General features: G+C 35.3%; 1 protein-coding gene across 4 annotated transcripts; it reads left to right on the top strand.

Moving 5' to 3' along the window:
- The first annotated feature begins 11,847 nt into the window (after positions 1 to 11,847).
- On the top strand, positions 11,848 to 16,879 carry LOC122078173 (probable E3 ubiquitin-protein ligase ZFP1). Of its 4 annotated transcripts, none has more exons than XM_042644051.1 (8): positions 11,848 to 12,169; positions 12,461 to 12,516; positions 12,704 to 12,777; positions 14,377 to 15,246; positions 15,431 to 15,858; positions 15,964 to 16,053; positions 16,191 to 16,358; positions 16,470 to 16,879. In XM_042644051.1, the coding sequence occupies exons 4-8, from the start codon at positions 14,379 to 14,381 to the stop codon at positions 16,611 to 16,613; spliced, it is 1,698 nt and encodes a 565-aa protein (XP_042499985.1). In that variant the 5' UTR covers positions 11,848 to 12,169; positions 12,461 to 12,516; positions 12,704 to 12,777; positions 14,377 to 14,378; the 3' UTR covers positions 16,614 to 16,879. The 4 variants fall into 4 exon arrangements, with proteins under 4 accessions (XP_042499985.1, XP_042499987.1, XP_042499984.1 ...); XM_042644053.1 differs by having other exon boundaries at positions 11,848 to 12,173; XM_042644050.1 differs by lacking the exon at positions 12,704 to 12,777 and having other exon boundaries at positions 11,848 to 12,173.
- Positions 16,880 to 17,263: the final 384 nt, after the last annotated feature.

The following is a 17,263-nucleotide window of genomic DNA, read 5'->3' as shown; positions in this document are numbered from 1 at the left end:
TTTTTTTTTTTTTTGGATAGGTAGGGAGGGGATGTAGATAACAATTAAGAGATTTGAACTCAAGACCTTCCAGTGAACATGAGTTATTTGTGCACAACAACTCAACAGCTGTGTTAAGTGTTGTTTAATGAAGCCTTATTGCTCTGTCTTGGAGGGCGACTATTAAATAATATTGCTTCTCTATGGTGTTGGATTCTTAAAGCTTGGTACTTTCTTAATTCCAAACTTTTGACCGGACTCTAGGTTCAAAAAGGGCTCTTGGATGTGGAATAATATCTCCTATTATTATTATTATTATTATTATTATTATTATTATTATTATTATTATTATTATTATCATTAAAAAAAAAAAAAAAAAACTAAGTATATCGATGTGAGTACTAGAAACTTTGGATGGTCAGGTTTTTGCACATGGCTATTTGAGCAATGTATTTAAACAAGAGTCATAGATCATTTAGCCTCCCTGTGACTATATATATATAAAAAATAAGGGGATAGCACTCCAAGGCCACAAAAAGTTTCTATTGTTCAGAAAAATGTTGGGTAAAACATCAGTCACTCCAAATTTCATCTATTCTCCAATCATCATCCAACGCCTGCTTCACACCTTCGAGAATTTCCGAGCAGCTTCAGTGTTTAGTCTTGTCATCGTATAATCTACATAAAGTGACACGAATTCCCTTTGAATAAAAAAAAAACATCAATTGCCCATCCTGAAATATTCATAACCACGTACATGAGCAGGAGGTAAGGAAGAGAGAAGGTTTTCATTCCAAATGCCATCCATAAGGAAACCATTGACCCAGATAAGAGAGTGATTTTGGTTGATTGGAGAAGATAAGGTATACAAAGTAAGATCCTTTAAAGGTGGGATCCAAAGGTCTGACCAAAATCGGTATTAGACCCGTTAACCAATTTTGTGGTAAACCATTTTCTCAAGTAAATGAGGAATACTTTTTCTTTTCGTAATAAATGAAGAATACTTACAATGATGTTCTATGTTATGGATTATCTTTTGGCCAGAGGAATAAAAATCAGACCAGTTGTCAAAGTACTTGGCCTTTAAAACCTGAGCCCATAACCACTGATCGACAAAAATTAAGCGCCACCCAAGCCTAATAAGGAGGGCTTTTATTGTGCTACCCAATAAGATGGGCTTTTCTTGAATTGTTGCTTTCTGCAAATTTGTTTTGGAAAAATAAAATAAGACATTAAAAAGGAAGGAATTTAAGAGAGAACATATTGTATCATTACTGTTCTTCCTGCAAAAGAGAGAAGGTTAGATTATCTCCCATATTATTCCAACTCAAAGAAATTTGGTTTGCTAGAAGTTGGGTTTTGGGACCTCTATTGACATGGAAAGACCCTTGGATACTTCAATGGGCTCTCATGTATATTGGAAGCTATATGAACCCTTTTCCTTCTTTGGAAATGGTAGCGGAATTGAAATCTTCCTCTAATTAACTCCATTTTCTCACATTCAAAGGAGTGGGATCTCATTGGGTGATGTTACTTAGGTTTCCTTGTTTGTTTAACTTTCTTTCTAAAATAAATATAATTACTCATAAAGACAGCTAAATAAGATATGACAAGTATGCCAATTTTTTCTTACGATTTAATCCCTTCAATTTATAATATCGCATAAATGACCTACAAGAATGCAATTAATTACTAACACCACTCTAGTCTATCAGATTATTTTATAGATAAAGAATTTGAATCATCAATTGGAAATATAAATAGTTTCTCAAAACCTTTATAATATAATTATTAATTTATAATAATATTTTAATTTCTTTTATAAACTATTCACAAATCATGCAACCGAACATGCATGTTTCGTCCATTCATGACCAGATGTTTGTCACTTGATATTCCTCCAATACGAGAAGTGAATTCCTTATCTATAATCTTTACCATTTACATGTATACAACAAACACTCAGGTAACTAATACATATCCCAATGGCATCAACTGTTAGTGAACCAAAATCCATAATATTTAATTGCAATGATAAAAGACCTCAAAAGTCTAGGGATTCATCACAAGTTTAAATGAGAATATTGTTTTTAAACAAGTAACAACAATATATTTAAGATTCACAAGTGATCCAATTTGATATACATAAATATATACACCTACATCTATGTTTGGAACTATCGTTCACATCAAAACAAAATCCGACAGCCATATGAGTAGAATGTTTAATTCTATATGTAGTTGCCAATAAGTTAAATGTATTAACCTTAAGATATTCAAAACCCAAATCAATCAAATATATATATATATATATATATTTTTGTTTGGGTGCAAATTAAAGCAAATCAATTAAATATTTTAAGAGATTTTCTTATTGATATCCCCTATGGTGTCAGATAATTTTTAACCTTACCTTTTTGTCTTTTAGTGTAATATATATATTTTTTTCAAAATAAGAGTAAATCTTATTATAGTGAATATATGTATATTCAAAAAAGGAAATAGTTTTTCTTTATCCATAGAGGACAGTTCACCCCCACTCCCATCTCAGGGTTTAGAAACCCTATAGGGTTTTATTATGTTATTAAAATACCCTCTTGATGCTTTCTCCCACCCATCCTATGCCTTTGGTGAATGGCTCATCCACTATGAGTCTAGAAAAATTCAGTCGTTAAAAAAATATGCAAGACAATTAATAGCCTTTGATAATGACCTAATGATAAATAGCTTTCAACTGTAAATTTTTTTTTTTCCTTACATCTGATTTAAAAAATTTTAATAAATAAGATAAGGGATAATTAGAAAAAGGCGTAAAGTTATACAATCCCTTATTGTTTATTATAAATAAAAAAAAAAAAAAGGAAAAAAGAAAAAACCACATTCCCTTATTTAAACTATCTAAATTGGGCTTGGTAGACTCATAAATCCAACAAGATAACTCAATTCATGAATTAAATGCATCCCCCAATTTGAAACGCGTGCTTGAGGAATGATTTTCTCGTTGGCTTTATAGTTGGATATAAATTCCTTCTTTATTAAAAAAAAAAAAAAAAAACTAAAAAAGGAAGACGTTCTCATCCTTTCATGGGTCACGTTTGGTTTGTTAATATGACATAACAATGAAAATGTTTTGGGTGTCAAATTTCAGCTCAAACTGATTGGACAGATCGATTCAGCCTGATTTGAACCAAACCCTTATTTGTTTAGGGTTTATTGAAACAGGTAGAAATCAAAATCAAATTAGACAAATAAAAAAAAATAAAATATAAAAAATCATTATTTTTTTGGAGTGAAAAATACGATCTGATCGTGTGCTCCTATATCTAAACACAAGGGTGGTAAAATGATTATGCTGCCACCCATTGTTAGATGCAAGGGCACGTGCTCCCACTGATTCCACACATGAGCAGGGAGTGTTCCATCTCTCATTTTATATATATATATATATATATATATATAAAAGTGAAAACCGAACAATAAACACCAAATAAGAGCCTATTAAACCAACCTGATAAAGGACTAGATCAAATCGGACTAAAATCAGCTTAACAATTTAGTTTCAGTTTGGGTCATTATCATCAATTCAACCCAATCAAAACTGGACCAAACCAACCATATGACGGATCCGGCTCGTCTGTAACATACCTTTGTGCTATAGATCATGTAGGCAGATTTGAAATGAACGGTAACGATATCCGAGGGAGGAGGGAGACATCTGTACATGCGCCGCTGCGATTCTTCTCTCTATGACTTCCTTACTTTTCCTGCTTCCTCTGGAGACGAGCTCTCCGGTGGTGTCAGTTACCACGATGAGCCGTTTAGGTTGAACATACGATCGTTTCTCTTGAAGCACGCACAACTACCACCACCTTCTTCTCTGTTACCACACCTCCTCACATGGCAGATCGTGTTCCGGATCGGAGATTTGGTAGATGGACCTAACTCATCCCCTGCCGTCGTTGCTCTAGATGTCGTCGAAGAGGACATCATCAGATCTAGGTCCATTTACTGCGATCAATGTGGTGTTGTCGGTGAGTGTCATTTGTCTAACATTTACTCTCTAAACTATGATTCGTCGGATTTCTAGACTCTTCGCTGGATTCCAATGCCGGAATTTTCCTTCTCCAGAGGAAATAGGAAAAATAAGGAAGTTGCATAGAGAAGAATCCAATACGACTCATGTGAAGATGTCTCCCTCCTCCCTCGAATATCGTTACCATTCATTTCAAATCCGCCCCGTGTCAATCATTTGATCTGTGATACACGATCTGTACCACAAAGGTGTGCTACAGACGAGACGGATCCCCATATGACACCCCTATCCATAGTTAGTAAGTTTGGGAACGGCAATAATACAGAAACGGATATGTACAACAATTAAATGGGCCATACAGAAATAATACTTTTCAGATATTTGGCGCAATAAAACTCGTACGGCAATGATACGGCACATGTTTAATATGATTGTTATGTAAAAATTCGTGAGCAAAAATACCGGTTTATTTTGGTATTAAGAATGAACTAAAATTGGTTGTTTACAACTAAATTCTAATATCCCATGCTTTCATGAACACAATAAATCCAATCTAGCTTTCCAATTGGGGATCATTTCTCAATTTTGTTTGTTTTACATCTAATATTAATTAAATTTAATCATGTCTATCGCAGGCAATGTTGATAGGTGATCCATCAACCGTTTTCTATCATAGTAAATAATAGCATGTGGATAATCATTTAATAAATTAAAATAGCATCATTGATATTATCTTATCAAATAAGAAAATCCATAGCAACCCCTACTAATGCGGATCTGTATTCTAAAATCGGAATCAGATCACGTATAGGTCCATTTAGATATTCAATTATTCAATTGTAATAACCAATGGTAGATTCGTAATTAAAGTAAGATTTTAAATTGGGTGGCAAAATTATAATTAAGTAGACTTAATAGGCTAATGGATAGGAACAAGAGGATGGACACATAAGGTTCTTGATTAATAGATTTAGGATAAGCTTGAAATGAAGTTAAATATAGGGTATAATGTAATAAAGGAGAGAGGGAGCAGCAATATGGAAAAGAGGTTAGAATTAATAAAATAAGAAAGAGAGATGCGTGTCATCCATGTTATTTCTCAAAATCGAGAAACCTACGGAAAGGGAGAAGTGTCATTTTGATTTTTGGGGTTAATTTTTTTTCCCAAAACTAAACGTATTAATAAGAATAAAACGTATTATATACGTTTAAAACACAAATAATATATGTACCTATAAAATCCCTGTATAATACGAATTTTTTAGATTGATATGGCAAATTACAACTTTTTGACTGAAACGTTCAGATACGATAAAAATTCATGTATTATACGTGAATTTACTAACTATGCCTCTATCTAATATGTGGCCACTGGTCCTTGAAGTTGGTAACCACAAATGAATATTACTTTTCAACTTTTTAAATGGGTGACATGACAATCCGATTGTTCATCATACAAAGAATCCTTTGTACTAGCCATCTTCATGATATATGCCTTGATTTTTTTTTTCCCCCTTTACATCACTTAGGCGTACACCAATACAGTCTAACAAAATGGTATCACATAGAACAGCATGAAGATTTTTTTTTTTTCTATGGTAAATGAACAAGAAGGATTTTTCATGTGAGCGGGCTGATACACAGAGTGGTGGCTAGCTTACCCTATTCCATGACTCAAAATCTTTCCTATAAAATATGGTAGGTGTTTTCTCACGAGCTCAGCTCACCCTAGGTGCGCACCCTTAGAAGGGCCAGTGTGGTCATTTTGTACCACTTACGTATGTGGAAAATTTTATCTCTATATATAGATAAAATAATGTCACAATGGCAATGTCAACCACACACTCTCACCTGCCTAGCATGTAGGCACTTCCCTGTACACAAATCCCGTGTAGTACTTTCCCCCCATGGCCTCATTTACTTGTATGGGAGATGCCATTCCATAGGCACCATGGCGATTCCTATCCAAATAAAAATGTTATATATATATATATAGGAAAAAGGTTGGGTATGCCGCCGATATCAAGTATGCTAGCACCCATTGTGTCTATCTCTCTCTTCCCTTTTTTTGAAATGACCCTCATATCTTTCATGAATGATACTCCATCATGTGTTTCTATTGGTGCTATCCGCTAACATACTTGATATCGGCAGCATACCTATCCCTCACCCATATATATATATATATATAACTCTTTGAACCTAAGATATACATTGCGTTTCCTCACTTGAATTGTTATATTATCTTTAAATTAAAAAATAATTAATTTAAGAAAATCAAAATGAGTGGATGTAAAGTCTTTCCCATAAATAAGTTAAGGAACCTTTTCACCCTATGTTAGTATATAATTAACAGGTATATAACATGACGTGCATGACATTGTTGGCTACCAATACCTCCTCAGCCGCCCTCCAGGTGTCAGATCCATGCCTTTAGGAGAATCACCCTTACAAGCACTGATCCTTTCCTTTTCTCATTTATTTTGGAATAATACCTTATTGCTTATGAGTTCCAAGCCCGTAGAGTAGATCTTAAGAAGTTGGAATAGTAACTTCCAGGCAAACCACTCCCAAGTATAATACATATTCATTTAGGGCATACGGAAGGTATTTCTTCTTCTCCAAGCATTAACTCATCATGAGTTGCGATTGACCCCACGTGTTTTATATGTATAAATATATATGAGAGGTGGGCATGTTCTTGTTTTTTAGGTAAGAAGGTGGGCATGTTCTTTACTGGTTTGTTCCTTCAGAACATTCTAATCTAATTTTGTATAATGGGAAATGATGGGGATGCAATAACTCCTAGCTTGATAGAGAGGGTTATGGTCGTAAGAGTTGTTGTCCTTCAAATAAACCACAGTGAAACCGTGAAGGTCTTTAGAAAAAAAAGCCACATCAACATGAGCTAAAGCAATTTTATTTATTTAATGGGAAGTGTTTTCTATGAGGGAGTGTGCATGGCTTTGCATGTGTATGGGGTCAATAGGAGTGCACAAAAAGCATCAATATAGGTATCATTTTTTATTTCATGGGGGCGGAGAAATCATTTTGTCTTGCATGTGTCTAGGCCAAAGTGCCATGCTCCCCACTGTAGTTTTAAAAAACGGATTGAAATGGTATCGGCCTTGACCATTTTCGTGACCATTCTCGGAGTTTTAGAATATTGTCTCCCACAACAACATTCCCTTATTTATTTATGGGAAAATAGTTTTTGTTGGGAACATAGTAAGTTTGAAAATGACAATAATACGGAGATGGATACATACAACAATTAAACGAGCCACACGGAAATAATACTTTTCAAAAATTCGAAGCAATAAAACACGCACTGCAATGATACGGTACGTGTTTAATACGATTGATATGTAAAAATTCAGGAACAAAAATACGGGTATATTTTAGTATTAAAAATGAACTAAAACTGGTTGTTTACAACTAAATTCTAATATACCATGCTCTCATGAACACCTAAATCCAATCTAGCTTTCCAATTGGGGATCATTTCTCTATTTTGCTTGTTTTTATATTTAATATTAATTAAGTTTAATCATGTCTATTATAGCCAATGTTGATAGGTGATCATCAACCACTTTCTACCATAATAAATAATAACATATATTTGTCAAAATAATAATAACAATAATAATAATAATAATAATAATAATAATAATAATAATAATAATAATAATAATAATAATAATAATAATAATAATAATAAAAGCATGTGGATAATCATTGAACAAATTAAAATATCATCATTGATATTATTTTATTAAACAAGAAAATCCACTGCAACCCCTACTGATGCGGATCCGTATTCTAAAATCAAAATCAGTCAATTTAGATATTCAATAATTCAATCGTAATAATCAATGGTAGATTCATAACTAAGGTAAGATTTTAAATTGAGTGTTAAAATTATAATTAAGTAGACTTAACAGGCTAATGGACAGGAACAAGAGAGTGGACACATAAGGTTCTTGATTAATAGATTTATGATAAGCTTGAAATGAAGTTAAATAAAATGTATAAGATAATAAAGGAGAGAGAGAGCGGCAATATGGAAAGAGGGGTTGGAATTAATAAAATAAGAAAAGGAGATGTGTGTCATCTACATTTTTTCTCAAAATCAAGAAACCTACTGAAAAGGAGAAATGTCGTTTTGACTTTTGGGGTTGAACTTATTTTTTTTTTCCCAAACTAAATGTATAAATAAGAATAAAACATATTATATGCGTTTAAAATGCATACCTATAAAATACGTATATAATACGGAATGTCTGGATTGATAAGCCAAATTATGACTTTTTTGATTGAAACGTTTGGATACGGTAAAAATTCGCATATTATACATGAATTTACTATGTAGGAATTTAGCTGTCCCTAAATTTTGGGTGTCCTCCACAATAACATTCCCTCATTTATTTTGGGGGAAATAGTTTTTGGCTCTCCAAAATTTATTAACTATGTGGGGGACTCTCCAAAATTTAGCATTTAATTATCAAGTTTGGAGCACAGCCCTTTGGGGAAGAGAAAGCAAGATATAAAGTAAGTAGGAATTTCTACCGAAAAAAAGTAATTAGGGCTGAATTGAGGATCGACTTGATCAAAAGTGAACGACCTGCAAAAGAAAGGAGAGGAGCTTTCCATGAAGCCAATTTACAATGGGTTCTCAAGGACATTGGAGAGGTATCTATTCTTAGAGCATTAATCAAGGGGGATTACAAATGAGCCTCTTAGAGTTGTCTGCAGTATGTTTACTGAAATAAATTTCACTTTTCTCAACGTTGATCTCTTGCCCCGCTAAACTCTGAAAGAGATCACAGATAGGTTGGAGGGCAAGAATGTCAACAACAGTGGCCCTGCAAAAAGAAAAGTGTCATCTACAAAAGGACGACAGGTGATTTCTGGGGAATTTTTAGAGATTTTGATTCCTTAAAGAAATTTAGATCTCTAAAACATCCAAGAAGTTGTGATGGACCCTTCATGGCGAGGAAGTAAAGATAACAGTTTAATGGACAACCTGTCTAATCCCTCTCGAGGCTTCAACAAAATTAAGCTAAATCCTTCGAGTTTGATGGAATAGGATACAGAAGAGATCAGAACAATATTAGATCACACCAATACTCAGAGAAGGCTAAAAATTATAGTGAAACCCTGATGTAACCTCATTCCATCCAATCGTAGGCCTTTTGACATGTCCATTTTTACAGCTACCCATCCTATATAGTTTTCACTACACTTCATAAAATGGATGATTTCCTATACAATTATGATCTTATTTGAGATTTTCTGGCCTGTAAGGAAGATAGCTTGGAAAAGTGAAATGAAACGAGGAAGTATAGACCACAGAAAACGTGCATGAAGCTTAGAGATAATATAGACCACAGAAAGCGTGCATGAAGTTTGGAGATAATATAGACCACAGAAAACGTGCATGAAGTAAGAGGATGTGATTGGTGCCAAGATGAAGATATAAAGAGGAGAAGAAATTAGTGACAGATTTGACCACATCCTCTTTGACAAAGTCCCAATACCTTTGGTAAAAGATAATCGATAACCCATCATTCCCAGGGGTTTTGAAAGCACCAATATTAAAAACATAATCTTTAATCTCCTCTTCTAAAGGAAAAAGTACAGAAAAATCATCTTCATTGATAGGAAGAGAATCAGGGAAAAAAGATTCAAAGGAGGATAGGATCCCTAGGGTTAGAGGTCACAAAAAAAAAATTGCAAATTTATTGGCCATCACGGGTATCATACACTACTTGATCACCATCATCTTCCTTTAGAAAGCTAATAGATTGGATCTTCTGATTGACATAAAAAATAGCATGATAAAATTTGGTGTTTCTGTCATCCTGAGACTCAAATAACTCTAAATTTTTGAAAAAAAAAAAATCTCTGCTCTAAGCATCTGAGATTAGAAGAAAAAAAAGATAATTCGACAAGATTTTACTTAGAGGGGGTAGACATTTCTTTATTCCAGCGGAGGAGAGAATGTCTTAGGCGACCAATTCTGATTATCAGTTTCCTTCCATAAGCTAGGAACCATTTGGTCTTGCGAAAATGCAAGAAATAGGAATGTTGAAACCAAGCGGTTTGAAAATGAGGTAGTTTATTGATGAGAAAATTTTTAATCTTATGGGAAGGACAATTTTTCACTGGGGTCAAGAATTTGGTTAAAATCACCCACAACACAAAAGCTACAGAGATAGAATCTAAGAAAAATGAAAAATAGCTCCAAAAAATCAACCTTTCTTGAGGATTTGGGGGAGTGAAAATCTCAATCAAGCACCAAAGGGTTAGAACCAAGCACATTGTGGAAGGAAAGAGTGGTAAGTTTCTGATCACAAATAACATTTACCTCAGTTGATTTTTTTTTACCCCAAACACCATAAGCCGCCACTTAAACCTTTACTGATTATGGACAAGTTTTGAATCAATTCATAATAGTCCACTATGGCCAGCTCCATAGATTTCGTCAACAAACTAACAAAAAGAGGTGGTGAAATGGTAGTTGGCGCAATTGATAGTAGACGTCTAGTGTGGTGGATGCAGTTGTGACGCACAAAGTTCATGCTCATCGGGAGGTCTTGAGTTAAATCTCTTGACTGTTATTTTTCACTTTCTACCAAAGAAAAAAAAAATGATGACATAGTAGGGCGTGGGAAGGCAAGTTTGATGCCTTGATCAAAATTTTTTTTAGTTGATTTTTCGTGTACCAAATGATAATATATGTTGGAGTTCCTAATTTGTAGGCATTTCATTTATTATATTCTTAGTTTAATATAATATTTTCATATGTTAGAATAATACTTTTAAAAAAATGCCTCATATAGTTAAACTTTCGAGGTGCATGTGCTTATGAAAAAGATGGAGAAGGGGGGTGGGGGGAGGTGATAAACCCATACATGTTCGGTCTCTTAGTTCACATTAACGACAGCCTACCATGTGTAGGGCTCATTGTTCTTTAACCAATGAACTCTAAAAGAGATTTTATTTCCTTGAAAATAATTTTAGAGACAATAATATCAAATGAACTTGAATATATTTTTAAAGGGAAAAAAGGTCCTCACACTATTAGTGTGGGATACTTTCCCATGACCTTCTTATATTCTTGACACTCCCTCTCCTCCTTGACCATGTGTCTCATATTAATGAAACTGATTTTTACACCCCAATCGGTGTGGCATAGGAGATTCCCCACGAAAATCATCTCCCATTTTTAATTATTCTCTACTCCTCATCTATTTATTTTACATGAGTTAGTTATGGAATGTAGATATGCTCTTTAATGATCAAAACTTACTTAACTTGCCAACTCAAACCCATCCCAATCCAATTCTTTTGCTGTCTTGAGCTACATTATATTTTATTATTCAATGGGAAAAAAAGACTTTGTTCGAGACTGTGGCACTATAGGTTGGGGTGAAATGACTACCCCGCATCTCATAAACGGTGAAAATCTTGCCCTTATTGATACTTTCAGTGCAAAGGCCACAATGCTCCGGTGAAGAAAACTCTTCCCCAAATAATTTTCCTTAAATTTCATTTTGGTAATTTACCAAAAAAAAATCAATTTGGCAAAAAGATTTCTGATTGGACAATAATTAGAAACAAGAAGATATATGTGTAATTCCTTTATAAAGCATATTCCTTCTCAACCCAAGTTCCCAACCCATTAATTCTCTGGGTACATCTCAGGACAAGTGGACCTTAAAGCCCTTTTCAAGATATCTGAGAATTTTGGGAATTGGAAACTTTTTTTTTTTGGGTAGAACGGGAATTAGAAACTTTTAATCCAAAAATATAACAACGTTTAGCCGTTTCGAGTTGGGAATGGAGTTTCAATTTTAAAGCCTTTTATTCTTTAACCCTTTTGAGTTTCTCTCTCATCTGGGTGTCTTTGGACCTGTTTACGCCAGTTGCAAGATTGAAGATTCTCTGGGAATTTCGGAATTTAGAAACCGAAGCCAAGAAACCTGCAAACATTAAGCAAAGCCTTTCCTTTTGGTCCTTCTCCTCGACCCAACTTGTTAATTCTCTCTATCTCGCTCTGGGTTTCTTCGGACCTGTTATCGTTTGCTGTTGCGAGGTTTCTCTGAGAAGCTCGTCATCCATTAGCGTGCATCGGATTTGATCGAAGGACTAGTGGGTTATTTTTCTGTTCTTTCTTTCTTCTTGTTGTTCTTCTTCTTTTTTCTTTTTTTTTTTTCGTGATTTTTATTTCTGTATGTATTTCTATGTTCTCAATTGCGGGTTTCTTCAGTTTCCGATTTTCTATGCTCGTTCTTGCTCTTCCTCTTTTGGAACTTTTTTCCCCCCTGATATTGTCGATTTCCCCTTTTTCCCCCCCTCAATTCTTCATCCCCTCTTTGTTTTTTTTTGGTGGGTTTCGATCGAGAGAGCTATACGATTAATATTCTCGTTTTCCTGTTGCAGATGGTTGGGTTTTCTATCTAATCTGTTGAAGTTGTGAACTTTGTTAATGCTAAAAGGTATGGTTCTGGAATCCAGATGGATTTTTTTTATTTTTTCCCCTTCTTCTTGTTGTCGCCCTCCTTTTGTTTTTTATAATGCTCACAATAGATCATCTCTGTATCTGGTTTAGATGTTTTTGAAGCATTTAGGGGAAATCACAACTTTCGAGTTCTAATGCTATTTCACATGTTCCATTTCATGCAGAAATTTCTTGTGTTTACTCTTGTAGGGAATAACTGAAAGTTCCCTACCTCTTCCCTGCAGACATGATAAAGAAGGTGGGAGGTGGGGTTTGGGTGGGAGGATGATGTCTTTATAAATAATCTTCGTTTCTGGGAATTGATGCAATGAGTAGATTTAACGAGTTAGCCTTTGTTTTTACAGCTAAAATTACTAGATATTGTCTAGTCCCTAATAATTTGTGTTGTTTGCTTCTCTCATTAGACTTTACTGCAACACCTTGTGCCTATGCATATGATGTGGCAAACTTTTTGCTTTCTGTTTGTTCATAAGTCATTTGAAGTGTTGGTCCAATGTTTTGGTTAGTAGTATTCATCTTCTCTGTTGATGGGATGGAGTTGAAGATTAGGGTGAAGAAGTTCCTTTTTTCCTTGTGACCGGTCTTCCTGTGACATTAGTCTGCCCACTACTGGTTTGCATATTGGCATTGATCAGTTTGGAACGAAAGCTATTTATTATTTTTCCATATAGTTGTACTTCACCATTTGACACTTCAGTGGCTTGAAGTGTCTGGGAGGAGAAAATGTACGCAGCCTTACCCCCTGCTTCGCTGGAGAGGCTGTTTCCGAGTTTTGAACCTGTGACCAACATGTTGCAATAGTATACTAGTTCTATGTTCAGATTTTTCTTCCTTTGTGTCGCCCAGTTTAGTGGCAAGCATTATTTTCCAGTTTTATGCAATAGTTTCCCTCCACCCTTCACATTTACCTGTTTATGTCTATCGGTGTCTTCTAATATGTTCACTTTGGTGAACCTCCAATATTTGAATCAAATCACATAGCTTCAAGTATTATTTTTTCTTACTGACAAATAGGAAAACTCTCCTTATCTCCTGCTGATGATCTTCTTCGTATAATCATAACAGTGCTCATGGGAGTTAAGAGACCTAGGTGTAGCTGAATGAATTGGATTAGCCTTGTTTTACATTAAAAAGTTGTGATCTGAGTGTTTTTTAAGCCTTTAGATTAATAATTCTTTCTGTGAATTATGATATTCTCTTTCATATGAAAGAAGTTATTTTTTGGCGATTGATTTTTGGTCGGGACTGCCCAAAACCATTTTGACTCTGTTGCTTTTGCTACTTCTTGTTCTTGGTAATAAGAAGCACATATGGAATTGAATTTATTTTATTGTGATCTTGTATTGGATTTGTCGATTTTCTGTGTTAAGGTTGAGATGAAAGTGTTTATAGACTATGTGGGCCTCATGTTAGATCTTTCATTTTCAATTTACTAAGTTTGGAATAAAGAAATCGTCCAAAAAAAATGTTCTTTTTCCTGTATTTTGTTCCTCAAGTAATTTCTGTTTTCGCTAATTGGATTTGGGTTAATCAATCCCACCCACCCCCCTCCCCCCAAGAAATAAATCATCCAAAAACTGCCCTTTTTTCCCTGTATTTTGTTCCTCAAGTGTTTCTGTTTTCACTAATTGGATATGGGTTAATTGATCCCCCCAAAAGTTGAATTTAGGTTCTTACAATGTTGAATTCTTAAATGAGCTAGTTATTTAGATTTCAGTATTTCTCATTGTGCATTCAATTAAGATGTCAACTATTTACATCTTTTTTACTCGTTCTTGTGTATAATGACTTCAGTGCTGTGAAAAAGGATCATTTTTAACAGTAGATTATTCAACAGATATGGGACAAAGAAACATCCTATGCACAAATCAAATGCTCGATGGGGAAATTCATCAAGTAGGCCAGCACCATCTCCATCCTGAGCCCTGTATTTTCTTGGGAAATATTACTGATTTTCCACGTCCTAATATCTATCCAGTGTTATCAGCTTCTGGAAACACTAGTAATATTGATAATGGTATGTTTTATGGCACCCAATATAATAGTATTCAGCATCATCATCCTATGGCAAACTTTGATTTTGGTGGTGTTCCTGCATCAAACTTCTATGATCCCTACATGGTACCCTTGTCTGGTAGAAGAAACTTCCCTGTTCCACTAAATCATGGCCCCACTGGTCAGTTACCTTCTTCGAGCAACCATGGAATTATTGGAGTTGGTTTGGATGAATATGAAGGGAATAATCATTTCATGGATGGTGTTAGAGGCTCATGCAAGAGAAAGAATGCAGAGGGCTTTCCAAGGAACTCCCAACATGCCAACGGCTCAGCAAGTTCAAGTTCAAGTTCATCATCCTCAGGCACCTCCTTGAGTACTGGGCTACACCATTGGGAACGACAATTTGAATCTGGTGCTGGAATGCTTGATGTTGCAGCTTTTCCTTCACCTGAATTTGGAGGGAATGGAATTTTGTCGGTCACGGAAGGGGGACCTCGGAGAAGTGTGAGGAGCAGATCGAATCCTATTGGCCTTCAGCTAGACTCCACACTATTGCATAACCATCATCATTTAATGCAGGGGAATTTTATGGGTCAGTCCTTTCAGCCTGCCTGCAGTACCTTGATGGAGCAACAGTTTGGGAGTGATGGTGGAGATGGAGGAGGCATGTCAACCTGGAATTATGCACCCACTTTACCTTACTTGCATGGTAATTTACTGTCTTTTTCGTTTCATCCAGAAAAAAACAGTCAGACTATTGATTGTTAGTCGAAGATTGTGTATATTCTCTGAGTTTCCCTCATGGTTTGACTGTGATTCAGATATTAACTTGTTGAAAACTCACACTCATTAATCTTATGTTTTAACCTAAAAGTTTCATGGTATTGTTACAGGGAGAAGTGTCAGTGGAGGCTCTTTAGAGATAGGGGGAATGGGTGCACAGGGATACCAGGACACTACCAATGGTGCCAATTCTGCAGTTCTCTTTTATCCTTCTTCCATTTCACATCAGCACAGCCAACAGCACCATGATCATCATCATCTTCATCTTCATCCTCCACCTCCACAAGTGCAAGGCATGCCTAGTCACAATTTTAGTTTCCATCCTCAAGTACCTACATCTTCATATTGGCCTCCTACGAATAATACCTTCCACCATAGTAGTCTGAACCCTCCTCAAGATGATACAGTACCAGGATCTGGGTATCAGAGGCCCCTTCTACACACTGGCTTCAGTATATATCGACCTCACCGGAGAGCAATGCAGCAGGCATTGCCAGAAGATGGCCACCGCCCACGCTTAAGGATTCTGCCTGAAGATGTAAGTTTATACCATTTTAAGTGGAAAATTAGAATTATGGCTGTATTATTGTTCCATTCAATCTATTAGTGTGAACTAAACTATTTTTCTATGCAATATATGTAGGAGGTTGCTATACTGGAGTTCTCGGGCTTTGGGAATTTCAGTGATCATCACAGTGACATGCGGTTGGATATAGATCACATGACATATGAGGTAATAAGTCCAGAAGTAACCATCCAACACTAGAATGTTCAAGTTCTTAAAACATTAACCAATTTCTGTGGAACTATCACATGTAGACCGACGACTTAAGGAATTTTTTAATTAAAAAACTGAAATTCGATTTGCAGGAGTTGCTTGCCCTGGAGGAGCGTATTGGCAATGTAAGAGTTGGATTGACAGAAGAAAAAATCATTAGGCATCTTAAGTCAAGATATCATGTGTCACCTGCAGCCTGTATCAATTTGGATGAGCCGGTAGGCATGGATCAAGATGTTGAAGCATGCATCATATGCCAGGTATTTTATCTAATAAACAGTAACATGTTCCTTTCCTGATAATATCTGTTCATTTGACCTCAAATGCCTGTAAATGGTAGTGACTAGTGGTTGTGGGATGGTGATTTACAGGATGAGTATGAGAACTTGGACAAGATAGGGACTCTTGATTGTGGACATGAATATCATGCAGAGTGCATAAGGAAGTGGTTGCTCGTCAAGAACGTGTGCCCAATTTGCAAAATTACAGCTTTGTCCGTGGATGGAAAAGAATGATAGAAAGGTTGGGGGATGGAAGAAACACCCCACTCATAAACTAATCTCTGTTTATCAAAGCTGGTTCTTTATTGTGTATACATATAAATGGTTTCTTTTGACATTGCCTGAACTTTTAATTCTTTGGCTCCTTGGGGTAAGTTAGGTGCTTGCCCTGCCTTCCTGTCTCTGTCTCTCTTTCTCTTGTAAAATTTTTATTCAATGTTCATTCAAGCACTTAGCAGGATGGACCTTATTGAAGTAATAATGGAAGGATATTTCTTTTATCTATTGTTTTTATTTTATTCTTGTTTCTAGCTTCTGCCTGTTTTCACTTTTCAAATAAATTTCGTTCGCTTTATTTGGGATATATATATATATATATATATATATAAATTTTACCCTAGAAACAAAAGAAATCACCCTCTTTGACCCTAGGTCTTTATAAGACCTTTATCTCAAACACAAATTCAATTATGTTCATGTCGGCCTCGTTCAGGTTGCCATCAAACCTCTCCATCGTGAAGGCCTTAACACATCCTTTCTGTTAGCCCTTTGTGACCAGAGATTTCTTGAGTTCAATGATTCCCTTCTAGGAGCCATTGAAACTAGCCTCTGTTATGGACATGTCAATTTCAATGTTTACCCAAATATGTCTATAGCATTAGAGG

Source organism: Macadamia integrifolia, chromosome 5 (genome assembly GCF_013358625.1).
Source record: "Macadamia integrifolia cultivar HAES 741 chromosome 5, SCU_Mint_v3, whole genome shotgun sequence".
Classification (NCBI taxonomy): domain Eukaryota; kingdom Viridiplantae; phylum Streptophyta; class Magnoliopsida; order Proteales; family Proteaceae; genus Macadamia; species Macadamia integrifolia.
This window is presented reverse-complemented; position numbering and strand designations above follow the sequence as displayed.